General features: G+C 46.6%; 1 protein-coding gene across 1 annotated transcript in view; it reads right to left on the bottom strand.

Moving 5' to 3' along the window:
- Positions 1 to 26,835, bottom strand: part of nbeal2 (neurobeachin-like 2) — a 288,718-nt gene that overhangs the window by 160,522 nt on the left and 101,361 nt on the right. Inside the window, exons 2-4 of the mRNA XM_085993937.1 lie at positions 15,732 to 15,826; positions 12,276 to 12,437; positions 36 to 117 (exon numbers count right to left, since the gene is read on the bottom strand). Of these exons, the coding sequence (XP_085850063.1) occupies positions 36 to 117; positions 12,276 to 12,437; positions 15,732 to 15,826 (339 nt within the window). The remainder of the gene's footprint in view (positions 1 to 35; positions 118 to 12,275; positions 12,438 to 15,731; positions 15,827 to 26,835) is intronic.

Here is a 26,835-nt window from a genome sequence, read left to right as displayed (position 1 = left end):
CCAGCTTAAGTCACAGTGAACGAAAGAGGACTCACCTCAGAAGTGCACACAGCCAGTAGATTAACAACCTCCGGGACGAAGGTTGGAGTGACTTTTGCTTCAATATTTTCTAAATTTCTGTGTAAAGAACAAATTAGTCTGGTTATTGCACATCCTGGGTCCAGGCTCACAAAGCAACATGAGTGAATTACAGACTGGAATCTAATCAAGGACATAAGATAGTTTATATCTGGAATAATGGATACCTGGGAGTGAGTTACAGGCTGGGATCTAATGTTGGAGCAAGGCCATATGTTGGTTCTGGAGTAGAGTTTCCACTCTGGAAACAATCAGGAAATTGTTCAAGTTTCTGCTAAAATTCATTTGCATAATCACAAAGATTACACCTTACATGAATCAGCGCAATCGGGCAGCATAATACAACATAATTATTTTACTTATTTACCTTTCCAGTAAAAAGTGTTCTTGATTTATTTAAGAGTGGTAATCTTATGCAGTTTTATTAATACAGCTGAAAATGGGTTTATCACCAAAAATAAGCATTTTAAAAAGGGCGTCCAATTCTCCAACTGAGTAACTTGATTTAAAATGCACTGAAAATGACTAAAACCATACGGAACCATTTAATAGTTTCATTGGTGTACACTAATCAGTTTCTTAGTAAATTAAATATTTTTGTGTGTGGAAAAAATGTGCCTACTAGTGTTTGTGCACTGAAGAAAACAAGCGCAATTTGAAGAGCCTTCATGAACCAGCGGAATCGGCGGAATCCGGCACTTTTTACCTGTTTTGTGGTCCGAGTCGGGTGAATTGAATTTTGAACCAGCGTAAAAGATCGTGGAAAACACAAGTGTAAATGGATTTAAGTGTAACACACTTAAGTTTAAAATTTCCTGATTTTCTGCGCTAGTTCAGCCGACTCCGCCCGGTATGCGCCCATGTAACTAGCAGAAATGAGTGGAAACTCAACCCATTTGTATCTAATCCGTGCTCTAACTGCCCTGGGAGTGTTTGATGGAACAGTGTACAGGGAGCTTTACTCTGCACCTAACTCTGAGAAAAAGAAAAAAATGAAAATGTTGGAAGAAAAGGAAGAGGAAACGGAGCAGAGGGGGACGCTCCGTTATTGCACACAGTACTCCAACTGAAGACTTACAATGGCTTTATATAAATTCACCAATGCCGATCCTCTGCCCTCTTCAGAAGAAAATAAACTTTTAAATAAGAATATTTCATCAAGAACTATTTAAAAAAATTTACATCAAATATTAAACCCTACAGATTCCAGCTCCAACAGGTCAAAAAAGGTCACGCCAATACAGATACACATTGGAGGTGTTTTTAACCTTACCTGCCTGGCACCAATTGGCAGGTGTCAGTTAAAAATGCTTTGTTTCTTATCCACTCTGAAGCCAGTGGGAACTGACCCGTTTTGATTTGCTCCACTGGCCAGACGGCAAGGATACCCGCTCAAAGCTGCCGGCGTCCTTTTTAACACATGCAATTTTTACCCAGCAGCCTAAGTGGGAAGCGGCCGTGACTTTCCCGCCAGGCCAAACCAGCGAGGCAGTGGATCAGAGCCAGCAAAGGCCCAAATAGGTAAGTTTTAAATTTTAAATAACTTTCCTTGTGGAGCAGGAGGACTGAAGTTAAAATCAGGGCCATTAAGTTCGTTCCTGCATGTTGCGCAAGAGAGATATTCGGCAAAAAAACCCCGACCCCCCCCCCAACCTCCAAAAGGTCCTGAAACTCGACGGACAGCCACCTGCCGACGTCACTCCAGCAGAATTACCCCCCCCCCCCCCAACCCCCACCTCAAGACACGTTTCGAAGTCTCCACTGGTTTTGTTTTTAGGGTGCTACCGGTCTGTCATGAGAGTTACAATGAGTGACCGGGAGAACACCTCTGAAGAATATCAATGGGCGGAGGAACAGAACGCCGAAGAAAAGAGTGGAACAAAAAAAAAAACTCGGTGTGGACTAAAGAGAAGCAAGAGATGAGTAAAAGAGTTGGAGATTTTTCAGTTAAAGAAGGACAGAGCCCTACTTTTGACATGTGATTATGAAGGGCTTCAATGAACTGTCATCATCTGCAAGGGTCCCTTTCCAGTGCCCCTCCCTTTACCATGTTTCAACCAATAACCCGACAATGGGCGTTGTTTTTCTATTCCTACAGGTGTGGAGAGGGGGTTCCAATGAGATGGATAATTAGCCATGCCATGATGGGCAGGTTCCTTTTGCTGTTGCTCAATCTTATCACTGTACAGTTAAAAGCCAAGTCAGCACATTGACTCTGAGAATGACGAGCTAACGTGCATGTGGTTTTTGTGGGAAGTGTGGAAACATCTTGTATCTTCAAGAGTAGCAAACATTGCGTTATGTTTGCAGTTATTGCCCGAGTACAGGATGTAACTGACATCAAATTGCCCAATTCACAATATAGACACGTGTCATTTTAATCATGGTGCTGCCACTTAAAGAGACCCTATTTTGTCACCTGAGACAAGTAACAGCCAATGACCATCTCCACCAAGAGCGAGCCTAACCAGCTCCACTTGACATTGAATAGCATTACAATCTCCGAATACCTCACCATCAGCATCCTGGTGGTTGCCATTGACCAGAAACTCAACTAGACCAGCCACATAAGTGCCATGGCTACCAGAGTAAGTCAGAGGCTGGGTATTCTGTGGAGAGTGGCTCACCTCCTGACTCCCCATAGCCTCTCCACCACCTATAGGACACAAGTCAGGAGTGTGATGGAATACTCTTTTGCCTGGATGGGTACAGCTGCAACAACACTCAAGAATCTCAACATCATCCAGGATAAAATAGTCTACTTGATTGGCAGCCCATTCACCATCTTAAACATCCACTCCCTTCATCACTGCCACACCATGGCTACAGTGCGTACTGTCTACAGGATGCACTTCTGCGACTCGCCAAGGTATCTTCGACAGCACCTCCCAAACCCACCGCCTCGGGACAAGGGCAATAGGAGCATGGAAACACTACCACCTCCAGGTTCTCTTCCAAGTCACACACTATCCTGCCTTGGACATATATCGCCATTCCTTCATCGTTGCTGGGTCGAAATCCTGGAATATTATTGTGGGAGTACCTTCACCACACACAGACTGGGAGAGTGAGTAAAATTATTCACAATATAAAATCCCAGAATTATTTATTTGGCCAATACAAGACAAATTTTCCACTAATGCTATACAACTGAATCTAACAAAAGTAAAACGCAGCAGAAATGAAATCCAATGAAATGAAAATGCTAACATATCAGAATTAATAAAATAAAAGACCAATTTCATCAAGTTTATATTTTAATGTGCACTACCTCATCTCACTAACTTTCTCCCTTCCTCTGGTAAAGGTGAGGACCCCTTACGGGGGTACAGTCCCACAGTTGCCAGTAGTTTTCCAGAATATCACCCGTCGGCATGTTGCTTGACCATGAAGGGCATCCCTTACATTCTGGTACGGTGATGGACTGGCAGGACAGGCGTTGTAAATTGAAAACTCACCAAGGCAGATTGTAAAATAGAATTCAATAAATCTGGTAATTTCTGGGCTGGCACTAGAAACTGCTGGATTGTTAGAAAAACCCAACTGGGTCACTAATATCCTTCAGGAGAGGGAACCGTGCACCCTTAACCTACAACGGAATCCAGTCCCAATGTGGTTGACTCAAAATGGCCCCTGAAGTGGCCTAGCAAAACATTAAGCCAAACAATCAAGAACAAGGCTCACCATCATCTTTCCAGGGCAACTAGCGATAGGCAATAAATGCTAGCCTTGCCAGTGTTATCCACATTTCAAGAACAAATTTTAAAAATCACAGAAGCCCGATGTTGACTTTTCCCCTCCCTAAGGCAAGGATTTTTCATTTTTAAATTGACGAAGGTCAATGGAAGGCCAAGTTCTATAGTGCAGGCTGAGCTGTTGATGCAGAAACAATGTCAACATTCAGAATTAGATTGGATAGGTGGATGAAGCAAAAGGAGTTCAAGGGATATGGGAACAGAGGGTGGGTAAATGCAATTCGGACTGTTTGCTTGCACGGAGGGTAAACGCCGACACGGACTGGTTGGGCCAAATGGCCTGTTTCCGTGTTGTAACTTCTATGTATTTCTACGCCTCGACTCACAAAATGAAGAATGACCATTTGGGTGGGAGTCCAAAGGGGCTGCTGGAGACCTGAGACACTGTGCTCCAGCAAGAGCCTTCAGGAGAGAGGGATGGGAGAGAACTGAAAAAGGAAAAAAAATTGGTTTAAAAATATAGGCCCCAACTCACTGGAAGCTGGGTGAAGATGTGTGAAAGCTTCCTGTTTTTAACCACAGAGCATCTTTCAGAATGCCTTCCTGCAGCTTCACACAACATCTGCGGTGACATTTCAACGAGCCTGCCCTCTTATCTCACTTTTTTTTTTGCTATTCAGCTATGACGGGTTGGTTACATTAAAAAAAAAGAAAAAACATGATGGCCCCATTGATGATCCACACTTACTTCCACCACCATAGCATTGCCTGCCCCTGCCTTAAACTCACCCCCACTCCCATGAAAATCCTTATCCATGTATTTTGGATGAGGCGTTGAGAAGGCAGATGGCGCCTCAGTTTAAGTGGACATAAAAGATCCTATGGCACTATTTTGAAGAGGAGCAGGGGAGTTACCCCCAGTGTCCTAGCCAATATTTATCCCTCACCAACATCACTAAAACAGATTATCTGGTCATTATCACAATGCTGTTTCTGGGAGCTTGTTGTGCACAAATTGGCTGCCGCGTTTCCTACATTACAACAGTGACTGCACTTCAAAAATTACTTCATTGGCTGTAAAGCGCTTTGGGACATCCGGTGGTCGTGAAAGGTGCTATATAAATGCAAGCCATTCTTTCTTTCTGGCACGCCGGTCTCATCCAAAATCTACCCCATGCATTCTATCCTGCACAGAGTACCTCTCCCCTATTGCTTCTGTCCTTGTCTTCACTGGTTCTCCATCACCCAGTGCACTGAATTAAAAATTATTGTCATCATTTGTAAATCCCTCAGTCCCCTGCAACCTTCTCCAGCTCGATGTCCCAGCATGCTCTTTTGACTCAGGCCTCCAGTGCACACCTCCTCCTCCCCCAACTCTACCATTGGGAGTGGGGGGGCGGGGGGTGGGGCGGAACCTTCAGCTGCTTAGACCCGACACTATGGAATTCTCTCTCTTTCTTCAAGAGCCTCCACAAAACCTTTTTGACCATGACTTTAGTCATTAGTGCTTGTTGTCCTTCTTAATGGGAGTAATTTTAAACCTAACCGACTTGGGGGCAAACTGACGGGATCAGATCAGTTGCCAGTTTTTAATTTCATTTGACTTCCATGTTTAGCTCCATTGAACACTCTTCTGATAATAAAGTAACACATGCCAACCTACAGTGGGACCTGGATAACATCTAGGCCAGGGCTGACAAGTGGCAGCTAACATTCACGCCACATAAATTGCAGGTAATGACCATCTCCGACAAGAGAAAGCACAGACACATCCGATTGACCTTTAATGGCACCACCATCACTAAATAGCTCACTATCAACATTTTGGTTATATTCACCATTGATCAGAAGCCGAACTAGACCAACCATGGCTACAAGAGCAGGGCAGAAGCTGGGTACCTTGTGATGAATGGCTCAACTCCTGACCACTCAAAACCTCTCCACTATCTACATGGCTTAAAGCAGGAGCGCAGCCACAACACTCAATAAGCTCAACACCATCCAAAACAGAGCAGTTCACAGAAGAAGACGCAAAAAGCTTCCTGGAAATAGTGGAGAACCAAAGATCTAGCAAGAATGAGGAACTGAAAGAAATTAGTATTAGTAAAAAAATAGTACTGAAGAAATTAATGGGACTGAAAGCCGATAAATCCCCTGGACCTGCTGGCCTACATCCTAGGGTTTTGAAAGAGTTGGCTATAGAAATAGTGGATGCATTGGTTGTCATCTTCCAAAATTCCATAGATTTTAGAACGGTTCCCGCGGATTGGAAGGTAGCAAATGTAACCCCACTATTTAAGAAAGGAGGGAGAGAGAAAACAGGGAACTACAGACCAGTTAGCCTGACATCAGTAGTAGGGAAAATGCTAGAATCTATTATTAAGGACGTGGTAATAGGGCACTTAGAAAATAATAATAGGATTGGGCAGAGTCAACACGGATTTATGAAAGGGAAATCATGTTTGACAAATTTGTTAAGAGTTTTTTGAGGTTGTAACTAGCAGCATAGACAAGGGGGAACCAGTGGATGTGGTGTATTTGGATTTTCAGAAGGCCTTCGATAAGGTGCCACACAAGAGGTTATTAAACTAGGACTCATGGGATTGGGGGTATAATACTAACACGGATTGAGGATTGGTTAATGGACAGAAAACAGAGATTAGGAATAAATGGGTCATTTTTGGGTTGGCAGGCTGTAGCTAGTGGGGTACCGCAAGGATCAGTGCTTGGGCCTCAGCTATTCACAATCTATATCAATGATTTGGATGAGGGGACCAAATATAATATATCCAAGTTTGCTGATGATACAAAGCTGGGTGCAAATGTAAGTTGTGAGGTGGATGCAAAGAGGCTTCAAGGGGATATAGACAGGCTAAGTGAGTGGGCAAGAACATGGCAAATGGAATATAATGTGGAGAAATGTGAAGTTATCCACTTTGGTAGGAAAAATAGAAAAGCAGAGTACAATAAACTCTTTCTTATCCGGCACCTATGGGACCAGGATGGTGCTGGTTGATGAAAAATTCTGGATAAGAGAGGGGTATACCTACCACAGTGCTGCTTTTCCACTCACCATCACCACTGACTAACTCGGCCAACGCGGGAGACTCGGACTCAGCAAAACGAGTGCCGGATTCGGCAAGATTACTGGCTATTGAGGTGTTGTTATGTATTGAGATATATCTATTTTGCCAGTTTTTAAAGTATTCCGGATGATAAAGTGCCGTTTAAACAAGAGTTTACTGTATTTTTTAAATGGAGAGAGATTGGGAAATGTTGGTGTTCAGAGGGACTTGGGTGTCCTTGAACACAAATCACTGAAAGTTAACATGCAGGTACAGCAAGCAATTAGGAAAGCAAATGGTATGTTGGCCTTTATTACAAGAGGATTTGAGTACAAGAGTAAAGATGTCTTACTGCAATTATATAGGGCCCTGGTGAGACCACACCTGGAGTACTGTGTACAGTTTTGGTCTCCTTACCTAAGGAAGGATATACTTGCCATAGAGGGAGTGCAACGAAGGTTCACCAGACTGATTCCTGGGATGGGGGGGATTGTCCTATGAAGAGAGATTGAGTCGACTCGGCCTATATTCTCTGGAGTTTAGAAGAATGAGAAATATACAAAATTCTTACAGGGCTTGACAGGGGACAGGGTAGATGCAGGGAGGGTATTTCCCCTGGCTGGAGAGTCCAGAACCAGGGGTCACAGTCTCAGAATAAAGGGTTGGCCATTTAGGACTGAGATGAGGAGAAATGTCTTCACTCAGGGGGTGATGAACCTGTGGAATACTCTACCACAGACAGCTGTGGAGGCCAAGTCACTGAATATATTTAAGAAGTAGATTGATTTCTAGGCACAAAAGGCATCAAGGGGTATGGGGAGAGAGCAGGAATATGGTATTGAAATAGAGGGTCAGCCATGATCATATTGAATGGCGGAGCAGGCGCGAAGGGTGGTGAATCTTTGGAATTCTCTACCCCAAAGGGCTGTGGAGGCTCAGTCATTGAGTATAAGACAGAGATCGATAGATATTAAGGGAATCAAGGGATATGGGGATAGTGCAGGAAAGTAGAGTTGAGGTAGAAGATCAGCCATGATCATATTGAATGGTGGAGCAGGCTCTAGGGGCCGAATGGCCTACTCCTGCTCCTATTTCTAATGTTCTTAGTTTAGTCGATCAGTGCACCTACCAATGAGCTCGATATCCACCCCTCCACCATTGGTGCACTGTGGCTGCAGTATGTACAATCTAGAGGATGGACTGCAGCAATTCACCAAGCTTACAGTGACAGCACCTCCCAGCTGCATGACACCTAGCACCAAGAAGGTCAAGAGCAGTAAGATCATCAGAACAGCCGCCATGCCAGGTTCAGATGCACTGCAGCAAATTGCCATATGTAACTTCAACAGCACCTCCCTCCCCATGACATCTACCACCTAGAGCAGCAAGATCAAGGGAACAAATCACTTCCAAGTTCCCCATCAAGTCACACAACATCCTAACTTGGACATGTATCGCCGTTCCTACATCGTCACTGGAATTCCCAACCTAACACCATTATGGGAGCACCATCACCACAAGGACTGCAGCGGTTTAAGGAAAACGCCCACCACCACCTTCTCAGGGCAACTAGGGATGTTCAAAATGCCGGCCTTGCCAGCGACACCCACATCCCAAGAACAAATTTTAAAAAGATACCACAATTAATTTCAGTGCCCTGCAATGAAGCTCCCACTCCAGTTTGCTATCTCGTTAAGAGTGCCCACGTGTGAATGTTGGGTGAGAAACGGATTAATTTTCGCTCTAGTGCCTACCAACACTCACAACATGGCAAAAATGGTCACTTAGACAAGGTACTGGAGGGCTGCCAATGACCATGATTCCTTACGCCAACACCTTCAGAAAAGAGGAAATGAGGAGAAAACTGATGCTCATCACGTTTAGCATGGGTTAGGTGTATGGGCAAAGCTCCCTCTACACTGCCCCAGCACCATGATTTCGGCCCAACTTCAGAAAGCTAATGCATACCAAACTAAGGTGCTGTTTCTATTTCCCACACCAGCCATCGTGTGACCTCTGCGAGATCAGGAACTCAGTAACATTGACCCAGCCAACATTTATTTCCTAACCAACACCATCAAAAAACAGTTTAACTAGTCATTTACCTCATCATTATTTGTGGGATCTAGCTGTGCACAAATTGGCCGCTACGTTTGCCTACAAAGCCATAGTGACTACACTTCAAAAGTAATTAATTGGTTGCAAAGCACTTTGGAATGTCCTGAGGTGGTGAAAGGTGCGACATAAATGCAAGTTACATAGATACATAGATACATAGAAGATAGGAGCAGGAGTAGGCCATTCGGCCCTTCGTGCCTGCTCCGCCATTCGATGAGATCATGGCTGATCCTTTAATTCAGTATCCCGTCCCCGCCTTCTCTCCGTAACCCTTAACCCCTTTTGCCCGTAGAAATATATCTAATTCCCTCTTAAATATATTTAATGAGCTGGCATACACTGCCCTCTGTGGCAATGAGTTCCACAGGTTCACCACTCTCTGAGTGAAGAAATTCCCCCTCATCTCTGTCCTAAATGGTTTAGCCCTTATCCTTAAATTATGTCCTCTAGTTCTGTTCTCACCCGCCAAGGGAAACATTCCTTCTGCATCCAGTCTGTCTAGACCTGTCAGAATTTTATACACTTCTATGAGGTCCCCTCTCAATCTTCTAAACTCCAGTGTGTACATCCCTAAACTACATAGTCTCTCCTCATAGGTCATTCCCGCCATTCCTGGTATCAGCCTGGTGAATCGCCGCTGCACCCCCTCCATGGCAAGAACATCCTTCCTCAGATGAGGCGACCAAAACTGTACACAGTACTCGAGGTGTGGTCTCACCAGTGCCCTGTACAGCTGCAGCAAGGTATCCCTGTTCCTGTATTCTAACCCTTTTGCTATGAAGGCCAGCATACCGTTTGCCTTCTTGACCGCCTGTTGCACCTGCATGCTCGCCTTCAGTGACTGGTGTACAAGAACACCCAGGTCTCTCTGTACTTCCCCCTCTCCCAATCTATTGCCATTTAAATAATAATTTGCCCTCCCGTTCCTGCACCCAAGGTGGATAACTTCGCACTTGTCCACATTATAGTGCATCTGCCATTTATCCGCCCAATCGCCCAGTCTGTCCAAATCGCTCTGGAGCTTCCTGGTCTCTTCCTCTGAGCCCACCCCCCCTCCTAGTTTAGTGTCGTCTGCAAATTTGGAAATGCTGCATCCGACTCCCTGATCCAGGTCATTAATGTAAATTGTGAACAGCTGGGGGCCCAGGACAGATCCCTGTGGTACCCCACTTGTTACTGCCTGCCATTCAGAAAATGAGCCGTTTATTCCAACTCTCTGTTTTCTATCTGACAGCCAGTTCCCTATCCACGCCAAAACTTTCCCCTTTATCCCATGAGCCTCAATTTTCCATGCTAATCTTTTATGTGGGACCTTATCGAAGGCCTTTTGGAAGTCCAGGTACACCACATCTACTGGCTCTCCCCCATCTATTCTACCAGTTACTCCCTCAAAAAATTCCAATAGATTAGTCAAGCACGATTTACCCTTTGTAAATCCATGTTGACTCTGTCCTATCCTGTCCCCATTTGCTAAGTGCTCCGCTATTTCATCCTTAATGATGGACTCCAGCATTTTGCCCACAACTGATGTAAGGCTTACAGGTCTGTAATTACCTGCTTTTTCCCTACCCCCCTTTTTGAATAGTGGGGTAACGTTAGCTACCCTCCAATCCATCGGCACTGTTCCCGAGTCTAATGAATTCTGAAAAATCATCCTTAGTTCTTTCCTTCTACGACATCCGCCCGCACCCACCCCATTCCCCATCCGCCCGCACCCACCCCGTTGCCCATCCGCCCGCACCCACCCCATTCCCCAACCGCCCGCACCCACCCCATTCCCCAACCGCCCGCACCCACCCCATTCCCCAACCGCCCGCACCCACCCCATTCCCCAACCGCCCGCACCCACCCCATTCCTCAACCGCCCGCACTCACCCCATTCCCCATCCTCCCGCGCCCACCCCATTCCCCAACCGCCCGCACCCACCCCATTCCCCATCCGCCCGCACCCACCCCATTCCCCAACCGCCCGCACCCACCCCATTCCCCATCCACCCCATTCCCCATCCGCCCGCACCCACCCCATTCCCCATCCGCCCGCACCCACCCCATTCCCCATCCGCCCGCACCCACCCCATTCCCCATCCGCCCGCACCCACCCAATTCCCCAACCGCCCGCACCCACCCCATTCCCCAACCGCCCGCACCCACCCCATTCCTCAACCGCCCGCACCCACCCCATTCCCCAACCGCCCGCACCCACCCCATTCCTCAACCGCCCGCACTCACCCCATTCCCCATCCTCCCGCGCCCACCCCATTCCCCAACCGCCCGCACCCACCCCATTCCCCATCCGCCCGCACCCACCCCATTCCCCAACCGCCCGCACCCACCCCATTCCCCATCCGTCCGCACCCACCCCATTCCCCATCCGCCCGCACCCACCCCATTCCCCATCCGCCCGCACCCACACCATTCCCCATCCGCCCGCACCCACCCCATTCCCCATCCGCCCGCACCCACCCCATTCCCCATCCGCCCGCACCCACCCCATTCCCCATCCGCCCGCACCCACCCCATTCCCCATCCGCCCGCACCCACCCCATTCCCCATCCGCCCGCACCCACCCAATTCCCCATCCGCCCGCACCCACCCAATTCCCCAACCGCCCGCACCCACCCCATTCCCCAACCGCCCGCACCCACCCCATTCCTCAACCGCCCGCACCCACCCCATTCCCCAACCGCCCGCACCCACCCCATTCCCCAACCGCCCGCACCCACCCCATTCTCCAACCGCCCGCACCCAGCCCATTCCCCAACCGCCCGCACCCACCCCATTCTCCAACCTCCCGCACCCACCCCATTCCCCAACCGCCCGCACCCAACCCCATTCTCCAACCGCCCGCACCCACCCCATTCTCCAACCTCCCGCACCCAGCCCATTCCCCAACCGCCCACACCCACCCCATTCCCTAATCGCCCGCACCCACCCCATTCCCCAACCCCCAAGAGTGGACTTGTTTAAATGACAAGATATTATTTAATTTTATGGACAACTCCCTCTGTTTTATTCCGTTATATTCTAGTCTCCACAGGCTTTGGAATGGACCAAGGCCAAGAAGGCAGACAGCAAGCTCATTCCTTGAATTCCCCCAACTCTGCTCAGAGGGCAGTTACAGCAAACACTGCTCGTGACTTTCCCTTCAATTCAATTCTTTCTGTAGAGAAGATTTTTGGGGCTGATTTTCATCTTCGCTGCTGGTAGCCCTGTCAAATTTTTCCCCAAGTCCCAATCCTTCAGCTAAGGAACAAATTAAACATAAAATCTGAAAATGTAATAATAAAGAAAGAAAGGGAATAATTAGAATAGTATGCACCTGCAGATTATAATGAGAAACTTTGTCAGGAGGAGTGCTTGTCCAAGGCCTGCCTCGGCCTCCTCAGTCGATAATCTCTGTACACATTGACTCAATTGCTGGCTCAAGACTTGCAACACATTGCCTGGCAACAGTGGAATCTCTGCAGCCATCTCTTCAGGCCTGGGAGGAACAAGAAAACACAGATGACTGAAACCATAGCAACAAAATGTTAATCAGATCAGGCCTTGGCCCAGTGAGAATCTAAAGCACTCATATCCCTGCCCCCTCCCTTCTGTGAATCAAAATATAATAACAGATTTGCTGTATTATTTAAAAATTGTTCAGAGAATAAAATGAGTAGCAAAAGTCCTATAGATTCTCAATGAAAACATTTTTTTTTAAACACACCAGCACCCTAATCCTAACTCCCAATCTCAACCGCACCACTTTGAGACGACAGCAAGTACATGTCAAGCATTTTCTCAAAATATGCAGGTGGATGACCACAGGTCCTACCAAGTGACCGCAGGCCACCTCAAGTCACATCAAGCCCAGTTCTAACCTGCCTTTATTGAAACTAATAAAAAGTGTCAGCTGTGGCTCAGTTGGTAGCACCCTTGCCTCTGAGCCAGAAGGTATGGGTTCAAGGTCCACCCCAGAGACTTGAGCACAAACATCTAGGCTGACACTCCACTGCAGTACTGAGGGAGCGCTGCACTGTCGGAGGTGCTGTCTTTCAGATGAGATGTTAAACTGAGGCCCCATCTGCTCTCTCAGGTGGATGCAAAAGATTCCATGACACAATTTTGAGGAAGTGCAGGGGAGTTATCCCTGGTGTTAGATTATCTGGTCATTCTCACATTATTGGTTCCGTAAATTTGCTGAGTGCAAATTGCCTGCTGTATTTTCTACCTTACAAAGTGACTACACTTCAAATTGGCTGTAAAGCACTTTGGGACGGCATTGGGCGGGGGGAGGGCATTGGGCGGGGGGGGGGGGGGGGGGGGGGGGTAAATCTCCAAAATCACCATGAAAATCATAATCAAATCTCAAACAATTTGAGGGTAAAATGTATTGTAAGCCCGTTCCCTTGACTTTAATACCCTGTGACAGTTTCACCTGGCACGAGAGGAGGAGGAGTGGCTGCGAGTGCGATGAGTTACCTTCCCAGGTAACTAATGGGGGGTGAACTATGACTCAGGATTGCAACTTACAGCAGTGGCAATCCTGGTGTACTGGTGCGTCATTACATTGTGACACAGAGCAACCTGAAGTGGAATCGTGGCCACTGTTCTGAGATGATCGGAGAACCCTCAACAGATTGCGCTTGCAGTGGTTAGAGTGGTTTTATCAGAGGGCTAAGAGAAATTTGCACATCCACTTCTCTTTGTTGCAACCATTCCTCCCTCTCTCTCATAGAAACATAGGAGCAGGAGTAGGCCATTCGGTCCTTCGAGCCTGCTCCGCCATTCAATATGATCACGGCTGATCCTCTATCTCAATAACATATTCCTGCTCTCTCCCCATACCCCTAGATGCCTTTTGTGTCTAGAAATCTATCTATCTCCTTCTTAAATATATTCAGTGTCTTGGCCTCCACAGCTGTCTGTGGTAGTGAATTCCACAGATTTACCATCCTCTTGAGTGAAGAAATTTCTCCTCATCTCAGTCCTAAATGTCCTACCCTGTATCCTGAGACTGTGACCCCTCGTTCTAGAACCCACATCCTCCCTGCATCCAGTCTGTCTAGCCCTTTCAGAATTATATACGTTTCCACGAGATCCCCTCTCATTCTTCTAAACTCTAGTGAATACAGGCCTAGCCGACCCAATCTCTCCTCATACAACAGTCCTGCCATCCCAGGAATCAGTCTGGTGAACCTTCGCTGCACTCCCTCTATGGCAAGTATATCCTTTCTTAGGTAAGGAGACCAAAACTGCACACAGTACTCCAGGTGTGGTCTCATCAAGGCCCTGTATAACGCTAGTAAGACATTCTTGCTCCTGTACTCAAATCTTCTTGCAATGAAGGCCAACAAACCGTTTGCCTTCCTAACTGCTTGCTGCACCTGCATGTTTGCTTTCAGTGACTGGTGTACAAGGACACCCAGGTCCCTTTGTACATCAACATTTCCCACTCTATCACCACTATCACCTTTCTGTTTTTCCTACCGAAGTGGATAATTTCACATTTATCTACGTTATACTGCATCTGCCATGTATTTGCCCACTCACTCAACTTGTCTAAATCGCCTTGAAGCCTCTCTGCATCCTCCTCACAACTCACAATCCCACCTAGTTTCATGTCATCAGCAAACTTGGAAATAGTACATTTGGTTCCCTCATCCAAATCATTGATATATATTGTGAATAGCTGGGGCCCAAGCACTGATCCCTGCGGTACCCCACTAGTCACCGCCTGCCACCCCAAAATAGACCCATTTATTCCTACTCTCTGTTTCCTGTCCGTTAACCAATTTTCTCTCTCTCTCCTCCTGCTCCATTTCATCAGCACTACTGCAGTCAGTCCTCTTCTGAATATTTCTCTCTTGTTCTTTCCAAGCCGATGGTGCCTTAGCTCAGTGGTAGCACTCTCACCTCTGAGTCAGAAGGTTGTGGGTTCATAGCACCACTCCAGAGGCTTACACTTCAACTCCATTTACCCACCTTTGTTCCATACCACTTGATACCCTTACATAGCAAAAATCTATCTATCTCAGTCTTGAAAGCTCCAATTGGCCAGGAGAGAGTTACAGATTTTCACTACCCTTGTGTGAAAAAGTGCTTCCTGATTTCACTCTTGAATGGCCTAGTTCTCATTTTAAGGTTGAGTCCCCTTGTTCGGGATTCTCCCACCAGAGGAAATAGCTTCTCTGCATCTACCCTTTTGAATCCTTTTATTATTTAAACACTTCAATCAGATCATCCCTCTACCTTCTAAACTCAAGTGAATACAAGCCACGTATACGCAATCAGTTCACGTAATTTAACCCTTTAAGCCCTGGTATAATTCTGATGAATCTGCACTATATCTCCTCCAAGATGAATATATCTTTCCTGAGGTGTGGTACCCAAAACTGAACGCAGTACTTCAGATGGGGTCTGAACAAGACGCTATACAACTGAAGGAACACTTCCCCACTTTGTATTCCAGCCCCCTTGAGATTAGCAACCTGGAGCTCATGAATAGCAATCCCACCACAACAAGCTGTGAAATTCAGTTTAGTAAAGCTGGCAATTTGTTGCTTGGCACCAGGAAAAATGACCATAAAAGTTGGATCGTCAGTCAGGCCTATATATGAACTCTGGGCCACACGAGATGGTCGCCTCTTAATATGCACTGAAGTGGCCTTGGCACACCATTACCATCTCACAGCACTGAGGGATGAGCAAACAATAAACCTAAAAAAAGGGGGTATGAGAGGTTTGAACACTAGATTAGATGGGCCAAAGATATCTTCCTTGTTGAACTCACCTTCGCTGCAGGGGCTCAAAGGAGCTGACGTCAATAATTCGTTCGAAGGAGGTGACAAAAGCTTCGAGCCATTGCTGCAGATAGTGAGGATCCTTCTGTAAAGAAAGCACAAGAATGAAGTTAATTCCACCACCTCCTCAGGCCTTCAATTCTTGCTCGGGTTTTCTCGTGGGCCTCACACATAGGACAAACCAGGTAACGAGGACAAATTTCTTTCCCTAAGGGACAATGGTTTTTTATGACAATCCAACAGCTTCATACTCACTTCTACTCGTGCAAGGTTATTTCCAGATTTTTTTAACTGAATCCAAATTCTCAAACTGCCATGGTGGGATTGTGAACTCGCAGTCTCTGGATTATTAGTTCAGGCCTCTGGATTACTCGTCCAGTAACACAACCACTGCACTACCGTACCCCTTGCAATATCATGGATCGGCCTTGTTGCGCTCCTCTGCACTGTCTGGGGGCTGAATGGTGCTCCCATTATGCTGTGATAACCAGAACTGTACGGAGAACTCCAAGTGCAGCCTCAGCAGGGCCCCGGACACGGAATCAGACCTCAGAGGGGCTTGAATTCAACTGATCTGGCAATATAACCCAGCATCCTATTTGCTTTACAAAAGCAAAATACTGCGGATGCCGAAAATCTGAGATAAAAACAGAAAAAGTTAACATTTCAGGTTAACTCTGTTTCTCTCTCCACAGATGCTGCCTGACCTGCTAAACATTTCCAGCATTTTCTGTTTTTATATCCTATTTGCTTTGTTTATTGCCACCTCACACTAGTTGATAAACAGGTTTAACTCTGCTTTGATCTTGGGTGAGGTCCAATTAATTCATATTTTACACCTGCCTACCCCAACTGACTTGATGTTGCTGACCTACGTGGCATGTTCCTGCTGACTGCTAAATAAGTTTCCTTTAGCTTGTAAAATGGGTGCGGTCTTGTCATCATGCTGTATGTATTCATTAAAATGATTCTACATGCTCTGGGTGTTTTCTTGGATCTTGTCAAGAGATTAGTTTTACTGATTCTGACTGGTGCTAACTTTTAATAACATAGGAATTACTCGGCGAACTTAGTCTAGTCAAAGACCAAGGGGGAAAAATTCAGTTGTTTGCGCCTCCCATTAGCGCCTTAAGAGGGCGCTAATGGAGCACAAAGCAACTAGCACCTGGGCACGGCGATGTTTGCGCCACTCGCGAAATTAACTGGATATTTTGCGGCGGCGCTAAACACTACCGCCACGATCTCCTGCACCGGCAGATCATGACGTCAGTCGAGTGCGCAACGCGCCGGTAGTACCCCAGACCGGATGTTGAGTGGCACCCCCTGCCTTACCGCCTGCCGCTAGCAACGACAGGTTGAGGGGAGCGTTTTGCAGTCAGGAAGGGACTGGGGGAGCGCTATTTAAAGGCGGCCGCTTCCTGCCTTTTTTTGTTGGTGACATTTTTGCACCACGCATTCTGAGAGAGAGAGAGAGAGAGAGAGAGAGAGCGAGAGAGAGAGAGAGAGAGAGAGAGAGAGACAGACTTCTGGAGAGATTTGTCGTGTATTGATTGCGAGTTTGACACCAGTCAATACGGTAATGTAATGTGCGAGTTTGACACCATTAAATACGGTAATGTAATGTGCATTGCATTATGGGAACTACCCGGGAAAACGGCAGTCAGCCATTGTACACAATAAGGTGAACATCGCAGTTATGAGCCTGTCTGCCTGATTCTATGCTTTAATGCGTTCATACAACATTGGCGACGAGGATAACGGACAGAATCATTTTAAATAGGTAGTTGCCCAAGTTTTAGTTAGCTAGGATGGAGAAGACCGGCATTCAAAATTTTGCATGCTTCGCCGAGCCAGCCACGTTGGGTCCAAGATGGACGAGGTGGTTAATGTCTTTTGAGCTTTATGCCGACGGCAAAGGACTCATTATCGACGATACCTCTACAGCTGCCACAAAGCAGAGGAGAAGAGCTCTACTTCTACACCTAGCAGGACCAGATGTCCAGGATATCTTTTCAACTCTACCGGACACAGGAGAGCCAGCAGACTACACGGTGGCGGTTAGTGCTTTGAATCACTACTTCGTGCCCCAGGTCAACGCAGCATTTGCTAGACAGACTTTTCATAAGTTGTCCCAGAAGACAGGTGAGACTGTGCAACAATTTGCTACTCGCTTGCAGCAGGCTGCTAAAGACTGTGCTTTTGGGGGGGGATGCGGATAATCAAATAAGAGACGCTATCCTGAGTCGGTGCACGTCAGCCTATGTGCGGAGGAAATTGCTAGAGGAAGGGAAAGGTCTAACGCTCGCCCACACGTTACAATTGGCCTCACAATGTGAAAACGTCGAGGAGCAGATGTCAGCCATGTCATGTACAGAGAAGGCGGAGACAGATACTGTTCGTCGTGTTACACAGAAAAGAGGGTATTATGCGAAAAGCTCAACAGAGAAACCAAAGGGAAATGGCGGTAGGAACGAAAGGAAATGTTACAGATGTGGACACACAGACCACATGGGCAGAGATCCGAAATGCCCAGCACGCGGACAAATGTGTCATAAGTGCAAGGGAAAGGATCATTTCTCCAAAGTATGCCACACAAAGGGTACAAAGAAACAGTGTGAACAATGTAGAGGAACAAAATGACTTTGCATTTGCTGTTACTGGAAATAACGTGACAGAGACTTACCTTGTGTGTGGGGGGAGTAAACCTGAGAATGTTAATTGATTCGGGTGCAACTAGTAATGTGATAGATGAGAATACATGGGAAGGATTAAAGTCAGAACACATTAAGTGTCAGTCACATGTCCCTAAGACAGAGGAAGTTATTCTCTTATGCTTCTAGCCGACCACTGTCAGTTAAAGGTGTATTCACATGTGGGATTACAATAGGTAAGAGAACTGAGCAGGCGGAGTTCATTGTGGTTAAAGGCCATGGAGAGCCGTTGCTAGGAAGGGAGACAGCCATGAAACTGGGAGTTTTAAAAATAGGCGCAGATGTCTCAGCTGTGGTAGATGTAAGACAGCTACTAGAACAGCGGTATCCAAAGGTATTCCAGGGAGTAGGAAGGCTGAACACAAAACAGATCAGTTTGTATATCGACCCACAAGTGAAGCCTGTGGCCCAGCCACTCAGGCGTATACCATTCAACTTAAGGGGGGCAGTAGAGGCCAAAATAAAACAATTGAGGGACATGGACATTATCGAACCTGTAACTGGTCCCACCCCATGGGTAAATCCTGTGGTTATTGTGCCAAAAGCGGATAAGGATGTAAGGTTATGTCTAGACATGAGACGAGCAAACCAGGCAATAGTGAGGGAACGATATCCAATCCCCACCGTTGATGAGATACTCCAAGGTATGAACGGCTCGACAGTGTTTAGTGAGCTAGACCTGAAATGGGGTTATCACCAGCTAGAACTGACCCGAGTCCCGAGAAATTACAACGTTTGCAGTACATAATGGAGTATACAGGCACAAGAGGCTGATATTCGGTGTATCTTCAGCTAGTGAGCAATATCAGCACGAGACAGCTAATGCCTTAGCTGGAATAGAGGGTGTTGAAAACATCTCAGACGACATTATTGTGCATGCACACAACCAGGAAATGCACGACAGACGCCTGCACGCTGTCATGACCAGACTAATGGAAAGTGGACTGACACTAAACTCAGAGGTGCCAATTCAACATGGACCGATTGATTTTCATGGGAATCCTGTTGTCTGAAAAGGGCATCGGACCAACAGCAGAGAGAGTGCGAGCGGTGGCAGAAGCTCGGGAACCAGAGAATGCGACAGAGGTGAGGAGTTTCTTGGGACTCATTGGGTACAATAGCAGATTCATCCTGCAGTTTGCAACGCTATCAGAGCCACTGCGACGCCTGACGAGAAAAGACACACCATTTAAATTTGGATCACAACAGAGACAGTCATTCAGTGCACTAAAGGAAGAGTTGGCCAGAGCCGGCACTTTAGCATATTTTGATAAGGACGCACCAACCAAGGTGATAGCAGATGCCAGTCCTGTAGGTTTAGGCGCAGTACTAGTTCAGAACCAACAGGGACAAGAGGTGCCAATATGCTATGTAAGTCGTAGTTTAACAGACTGAGAGAGGAAATACTCTCAAAGAGAGAGAGGCCTTAGCTCTTGTATGGGCTTGAGAGAGACTGCATCCATATGTGTATGGCCGAAAATTTAACTTGGTAACTGACCATAAGCCATTACAAGTGATATACGGCCCACACTCTAAACCCTGTGCCCGTATAGAAAGATGGGTACTTAGATTACAGCCGTACGATTTTAAGGTGATACACATTCCAGGCAAGCAAAACATTGCAGGCCCACTGTCACGATTGCTGGGGGAGACAGCAAAACAGGAGACACATTCTCATGGCTCAGATGAATACATGAGATTTGTAGCTATGAGTGCGACACCAAAAGCACTCACGACTAGAGAGGTGGAGGAAGCCTCTGCTACCGACCCAGAGCTGATTGGGGTACGGAAGGCAATCACAAACGGACATTTTGAGAACTGTAAAGCTTATGCAGCAATTGCAAACGAACTGTGCGTAGTGGGGTACCTAGTTCTTCGGGGAACACGCATCGTGCTACCCACAGTGTTACACGCACAAGCCCTGGTGTTAGCACATGAAGGACACTTGGGAATAGTTGGAACAAAGCAACATCTCAGAACCAAGGTTTGGTGGCCTGGCATGGACAAGGCAGCTGAAAAACACTGTAAAGCGTGCCACGGCTGTCAGATAGTAGCCAGACCCGACCCACCTGAACCGCCAAGACCAACACCATTACCGGAGCGCCCCTGGCAGGATGTAGCTATAGACTTACTGGGACCCTTGCCATCCAACCACTCCATTCTTGTGGTAGTTGATTATTACAGTCGCTACTATGAATACGACATCATGACCTCCACAACAACAGAGAAGGTTATTGATAGTTTAGAGTCAATCTTCAGCCGTCATAGTTTGCCAATCACCTGCAAATCTGATAATGGTCCCCAATTCCGATCTGAATTATTCAAAGAATACTGTGAAAACAACGGGATCAAACACCTGAAAGCGACAGCAAAATGGGCTCAGGCTAACAGAGAAGTCGAGCGCCAGAATGCATTGCTGATGAAGAGAATCAGAATTGCTCAGTCAGAAGGACTAGATTGGAAACGTGAACTTAGAAAATATGTGACTGTGTACAGGAGCATTGACCATGCCACGACAGGAAAGAGCCCGGCAGAGCTGCTCTTTAAACGGAAAATGAGAGGAAAGCTGCCAGACATCACAGAGTTGCGCGCAGACATGGAAGTACGTGACCGGGACGCAGAACAAAAAGGCAAGTCCAAACTGTACGCAGATGAACAGCGGAGAACACAATACTCAGAGGTGGAAGTTGGCAACACGGTGCTGGTACGGCAGGACAAAGTGGACAAGTTCACCACTCCTTTTAATGCCACACCCCACAAAGGTTTGAGTCAAACAGTAAGTCAAGTAGTAGTAGAATCTCCAGACGGAGCACGCTACTCGAGAAACACTACGTTTGTGAAGAAATACAGAACCAATGGACCAAAGGAGACACTCCATGAGCAGGAAGAAACATAAGGGACTGAGGACAGTATAGTAGACCCTGACACACATACCACTGTGACACAGGCAATACCCACTGACACCAACATGTCAGACATACCCAATACAGCCAGACCTCAAAGGGTTAAAAGAAAACCCCAAAGACTGTCTGATTATGTCACAACATAAACTGTGCGAGAACTGCATGGGTGATGTTAAATGTTTAAACCTGGGAATTATTTAGTTGTTTGGTAAGACACAAGTTTGTAAAAAGTTTATAAACCAAATAAATTATGCAGTGTTATTGTAAGCAACTGTTTGTAAACTGCAAGTTTGTTTCCAAGGAAAAGGGGGATGTCGTGTATTGATTGCGAGTTTGACACCAGTCAATACGGTAATGTAATGTGCGAGTTTGACACCAGTAAATACGGTAATGTAATGTGCATTGCTTTATGGGAATTACCCAGGAAAACGGCAGTCAGCCATTTTACACAATAAAGTGAACATCGCAGTTATGAGCCTGTCTGCCTGATTCTATGCTTTAATGCGTTCATACAACAAGATTCAACACTGTGTGAAGGAGTTTTGCATACTGAGCAGCACTTTGCAGGTTCATTTTGATTTACCCTTCCTTGTATCTATTTGGAAGAGACTGTGGGGGCTGCACTCTGAGCTCTTTCCCTGGGTCTCGCCATTGTTCTTTCCAGCAGATTTGATGTACAGGTCTCTCCAGGCCGCGATTCAAGGCTGCAATGAGCAGGATGTGGATGGAATGCAAAATCAACCCTCCTCTAAGATAAAAACAGAAAAATGCTGGAGAAACTCAGCAGGTCAAGCAGCATCTGTGAAGAGAGAAACAGAGTTAACGTTTCAGGTCGATGACCTTTCGTCAGAGCTCCCCTGGCCGGAGCCAGTGTGTCTGTGTTCCATTACTGACTGACATCACGAGCTTCGCCAGCGCTCTGAGGTAGTGCCTCGCTCCTCGGCCTTTGTGCCTTAAGACAGGTGTGAAGCGTCTGATTTAGCGCTCCAATCACCTCCAGGGGCGATAAAAGCCAAGTTTGCCGTCAGAAGCGATAATTAGTGCCAGGCGCTAAACTTTGCGCACAGCCGCTAATGGCGCCCCAAACGGGGCGATACTGAATTTTCCCCCCCAAGGTCCTTCTAATTCACCTTGTACCATCCTGGTAGTTACATGTTACAATGCTAATGGAGTTGCTGACTATCATAGTAATCAATTTCTATTAATTAGTCTACAACAGATACAGATATGAATTGAGGAAAACCCCAGTGGTTGGGAGCTTTGGAAACTGTGACCCTGATATTAATGTAAAGGTGGGTTCTGAGCAGGGGTGGGCGGTTGGGTATGGAGATTGTTTGTGCAAAACTCTTTGTAAAATCAGCGGGTCGGTTTCTCCGATTTTGACTTGATTGAATCATTAAATTTTTCCTTCCAGGTTTTGAGCCTCCAAGCTCTGCAGCAGGCGTGATGCGCACCTGCATGACACGATCTGAAGTCCACTATTTAAAAAGAGCCAATGCAGATATGGAATTTGGAGGAGCCAGGAGCTGTCGAGGATGGATTCACAAGAGCAAGGGTAGCATCTATTACGTCCGTGAATGATTGAGACACGGACAGCAGGAGCTGAACAAAACAAGTCTTTACTGCCGGAAGTCAATGGTGAAACTGAAACAACAGAGGCTCACTAGCGCCTTTTATACAGGGGTGGTCACTGCCGGTACTGCAGTCTGAGACCAGTTATTCTCTTAAAGGTACATACACAACAGCATCCAGATTCAATGATGCTTCATTTGAATTATTGCTGGGTGCAGTCAGGAGCAGGAGGGACATACTTTTCCCTAACAATGGGAGGAAGAAACCTGTTGCTGTCAGCAAGACAGCACAGTTGGAGGTGACTGAGATGGTAAGCAGCAGTCTTGGATGTTGTGCAGGAAGCAGTTTAATGTCCTAATCAGGTCATGAAAAGAGAGTACATTTCTTGATTTGCCTACATCCTGTGGTGTAAACCCTCCCCACCCTCATTCTGTCTTGCTAAGCATACTCCATCACATCACTCCTCACACCCACTTAAGTTTCAACAGCACCCATCCTTTGCTTTCTATGCACTTCCTCACCTCCCCGTGTATCCATTAACCGCTGCCACTCAATCCAATCCTTATGCAACATGATGCATCTGCCACCTTCACCAGATGCACTGCGTCCATCGGGTGAATGTGTGAACTTCACTCACTCACAGGTTTGATTTTTCGTCCCTTGTAAGAGAGCGCAAAAATGCAAGGAGAGGACTGGAGGTGGCCCGCCGCAAATTGCACAATTAACAGCTGCTGAGAAAAATGCCATGGAGGTAAGTGGCACATCTGCGTCCCTCTCAATCAGAGATGGAGAGACTGTGAACTTGCAGATGGCTGGTGACAGAGTAAAAAAATCTTTGACACACATGCTGACTTTATTTCATCCATGACCAAACTATGAGAAGACTGATATGGTGATTGTCAAAATTGTTACTTTGCCACGACTAGTTCATATTCCTATCTTTTGTATTCCAGGACCTCCACTCGTAGAGCAAGAGTCGCTGGAAAGGCATAAGGACGATTCCTCAGATGACCTCATTCCTTCTGAGGGTGCACTGTCACAGGATGTACAGCTATGAACCAGCGCAAATGCTCGCACTTCGGTGCATCCAGTTAGAGGTTAATTGGTCTATCACCTGGTGATTCACAATTCACAAGTGAGCACGAGCAGACACTGATGCCAGTGACAGCTGCGGAGTGTCTGTGTGGGTGGGGGCACAGTCCTCTCCAAGTTCTGCTCAGCTTGACACAGATGCTGAACCCCGAGGGTCATCGTTAAGAAGGAGAATGACAGAGGTACATCAGCAACTTTGCGAGGTACTGACAGACGTGCCACACATACATTCCCAATAGTGGAGAGGATGGAGGAGTTATTATGTCCATGTAAAATTGAGACACGGACTGCAGGAGTTGGTTATAACAGGTCTTTACTGAATGGAGGCAACCTGGAACTACTATGCAAATGTTACTACACAGGCTTATATACAGGGGTGGTCACTACTGGTACTGCAGTATACAGGGGCTGCAGAATATAGTTCCTTCTGCAAAGTACATACACTACAATTCCTCCCCTTTTAGCTAAACAGTACATAACATTCGATTAACAATGAAATAACATATTTACAATTACAGTTGCTAGATACATTAGTTGAAGTTAAGCAATTATAAGTTCAGTCTTTGAGGAGGCTTGCTGATTCTGTCTGGATAACGCCACTTTGGGGTATCAGGTTCTTCTGGCAAAGTTGAGTCGGGATCAATGTCGTTGTTTGGTTCGTCTGCTTCCAATATCACCGATTCTGAGGTAGATGCAATTGGTACTTCGGTTTCATCGCCAGGTGTATCAGATCGTGGTGTGGAGTTGACGTTTCCCAGTGACTCTAGAATCTGGTCAGCATGGCGTCTTACAATGCTCTCTCCAACGTCCACGGTATACATTAGAGGTCCTTGCCGTGTACAGATCGTTCCTGGCTGCCATTTCTCTGTGCGGTAGTCCCGGGCCAAAACTGGGTGACCTATCTTAAAACTCCTGGTCGGCCTTTCATTCATATTCTGAAACTGCCTGTTCTCCACATCTCTTCTGATGTTTGGCTTAACCAAATCCAAGCGGCATCATAGTCTTCAATTGAAGAACATCATGGCTGGAGTTTGGTTGGTAACTGCATGTGTCGCATTCCGGTAGGCAAACAAGAAGTTATCCACCTTGTGTTGTAGGGGTATGTCTTCATTACACATTGCCTTGATAGCCTTCTTGAATGTTTGAACGAACCTCTCGGCCAATCCATTAGTGGCTGGATGATATGGGGCGGATGTGTAATGCTTAACACCATTGTTCTTTAAAAACCTCCGGAACTCTTCAGACACAAACTGTGGTCCATTTTGTTGGAGCAAATCTGTTCAGGCAGCCCATTCCTGGCAAATATGGTTCGTAAGACTGTGATAGTTTTTTTCTGTGGTGGTTGAGGACATTTTTATTACCTCTGGCCACTTTGAATGTGCATCCACCGCAATTAAAAACATCGAGTCCATAAATGGACCAGCAAAATCAATGTGCACCCTTTGCCATGGAGATGAGGGCCACTCCCAGGGATGTAGAGGGGCTTGTGGTGGGGCGTTTTGGACCTTCTGGCATCCTGTACAGCTCTTGGTCATCTCTTCGATTTCTCTATCGATTCCCGGCCACCACACAAACGCTCTGGCTAAGTTCTTCATTTTTACCCCTCCCAGATGACCCTCATGAAGCTCATTGAGCACTCTATCCTTCAATTTGGGTGGAATTACTACTCTGGATCCACACATCAAGGTTCCTCTGCACACTGACAGCTGTTCTCTTTGCAGCGAGAATGCTGGCAACAGTGGTTCGCCATGTGCTGGCCATCCCTTCACCGTTAAATCATAGACCCAGGAGAGTGTCGGGTCATTTCGTGTTTCCTTTTCTATGTTTGCATTCGTCACAGGGAGACATTCGACTATGGTCGAGTGGAATATCTCCACTGGATCCACTGCAAGTTCTTCTTCCACCGTTGGCAACGGTAGGCGCGACAATCCATCAGCATTCCCATGCTGTTTAGTTCCTTTGTACTCGATGTCATATTGGTGTGCCCCTAGGAAAAGGGACCACCTCTGTAGCCGTTGTGCTGTCATTATCGGTACGCCCTTCTGAGGGTTGAAAATGGAGATGAGAGGTTGATGATCAGTAAGTAGAGTAAATTTCTGACCGTGCAGGTAGTGATTGAACTTCTTCACCCCCCACACCAGGCTGAGGGCCTCTCTGTCAATCTGGGCGTAGTTACGCTCAGCTGAAGTTAACGAGCGTGACGCAAAAGCTATCGGCCTCTCTGAACCATCAAGGAATCTGTGTGACAGTACCGCCCCAATGCCGTAGGGAGACGCATCACACGCCAGTCTTATCGATAGTGATGGGTTGTAGTGAGCCAATACTTCTCTTGAAGTGATTAGGTCCTTACTCTTCTGAAAGGCCCGCTTACATTCATCGCTCCATTTCCATGCTACTCCCGTTTGTAGTAGGGCGTTCAGTGGGTGCAGAATTGTGGACAAATTCGGCAAAAACTTATGGTAGTAATTCACCAATCCGAGGAATGACCTCAGTTGCGACACATTTTCAGGCGCTGGAGCCTTAACTACCGCTTCAATTTTGTCAGGGGACTTATTGTTTAACGTTTTCTTCATGACAGGAACGATGGGTGTCGCCCACTCGCTCCAGTCTACCTTAGATAACACGCCTGCATTCTCCAGATTCTCCAGCTCTGCCTCGACGGCTGGGCAAATTGCATATGGTACCGGTCTTGCTTTGAAAAACTTGGGAATTGCATTCTCTTCTATTTTTATCGAGGCGGTTACGCCTTTAAGAGTTCCCAGTTCTTGTTGAAATACCTCTTTGGCGTTAGCTAAGATTGTTGACAATCGTCCAGG

Source organism: Somniosus microcephalus, chromosome 7, assembly GCF_052327205.1.
Source record: "Somniosus microcephalus isolate GS21.2 chromosome 7, FLI_Smic_1.0, whole genome shotgun sequence".
Classification (NCBI taxonomy): domain Eukaryota; kingdom Metazoa; phylum Chordata; class Chondrichthyes; order Squaliformes; family Somniosidae; genus Somniosus; species Somniosus microcephalus.
The sequence above is the reverse complement of the archived record's forward strand: the minus strand, read 5'-3'. Positions and strand labels throughout refer to the sequence as shown.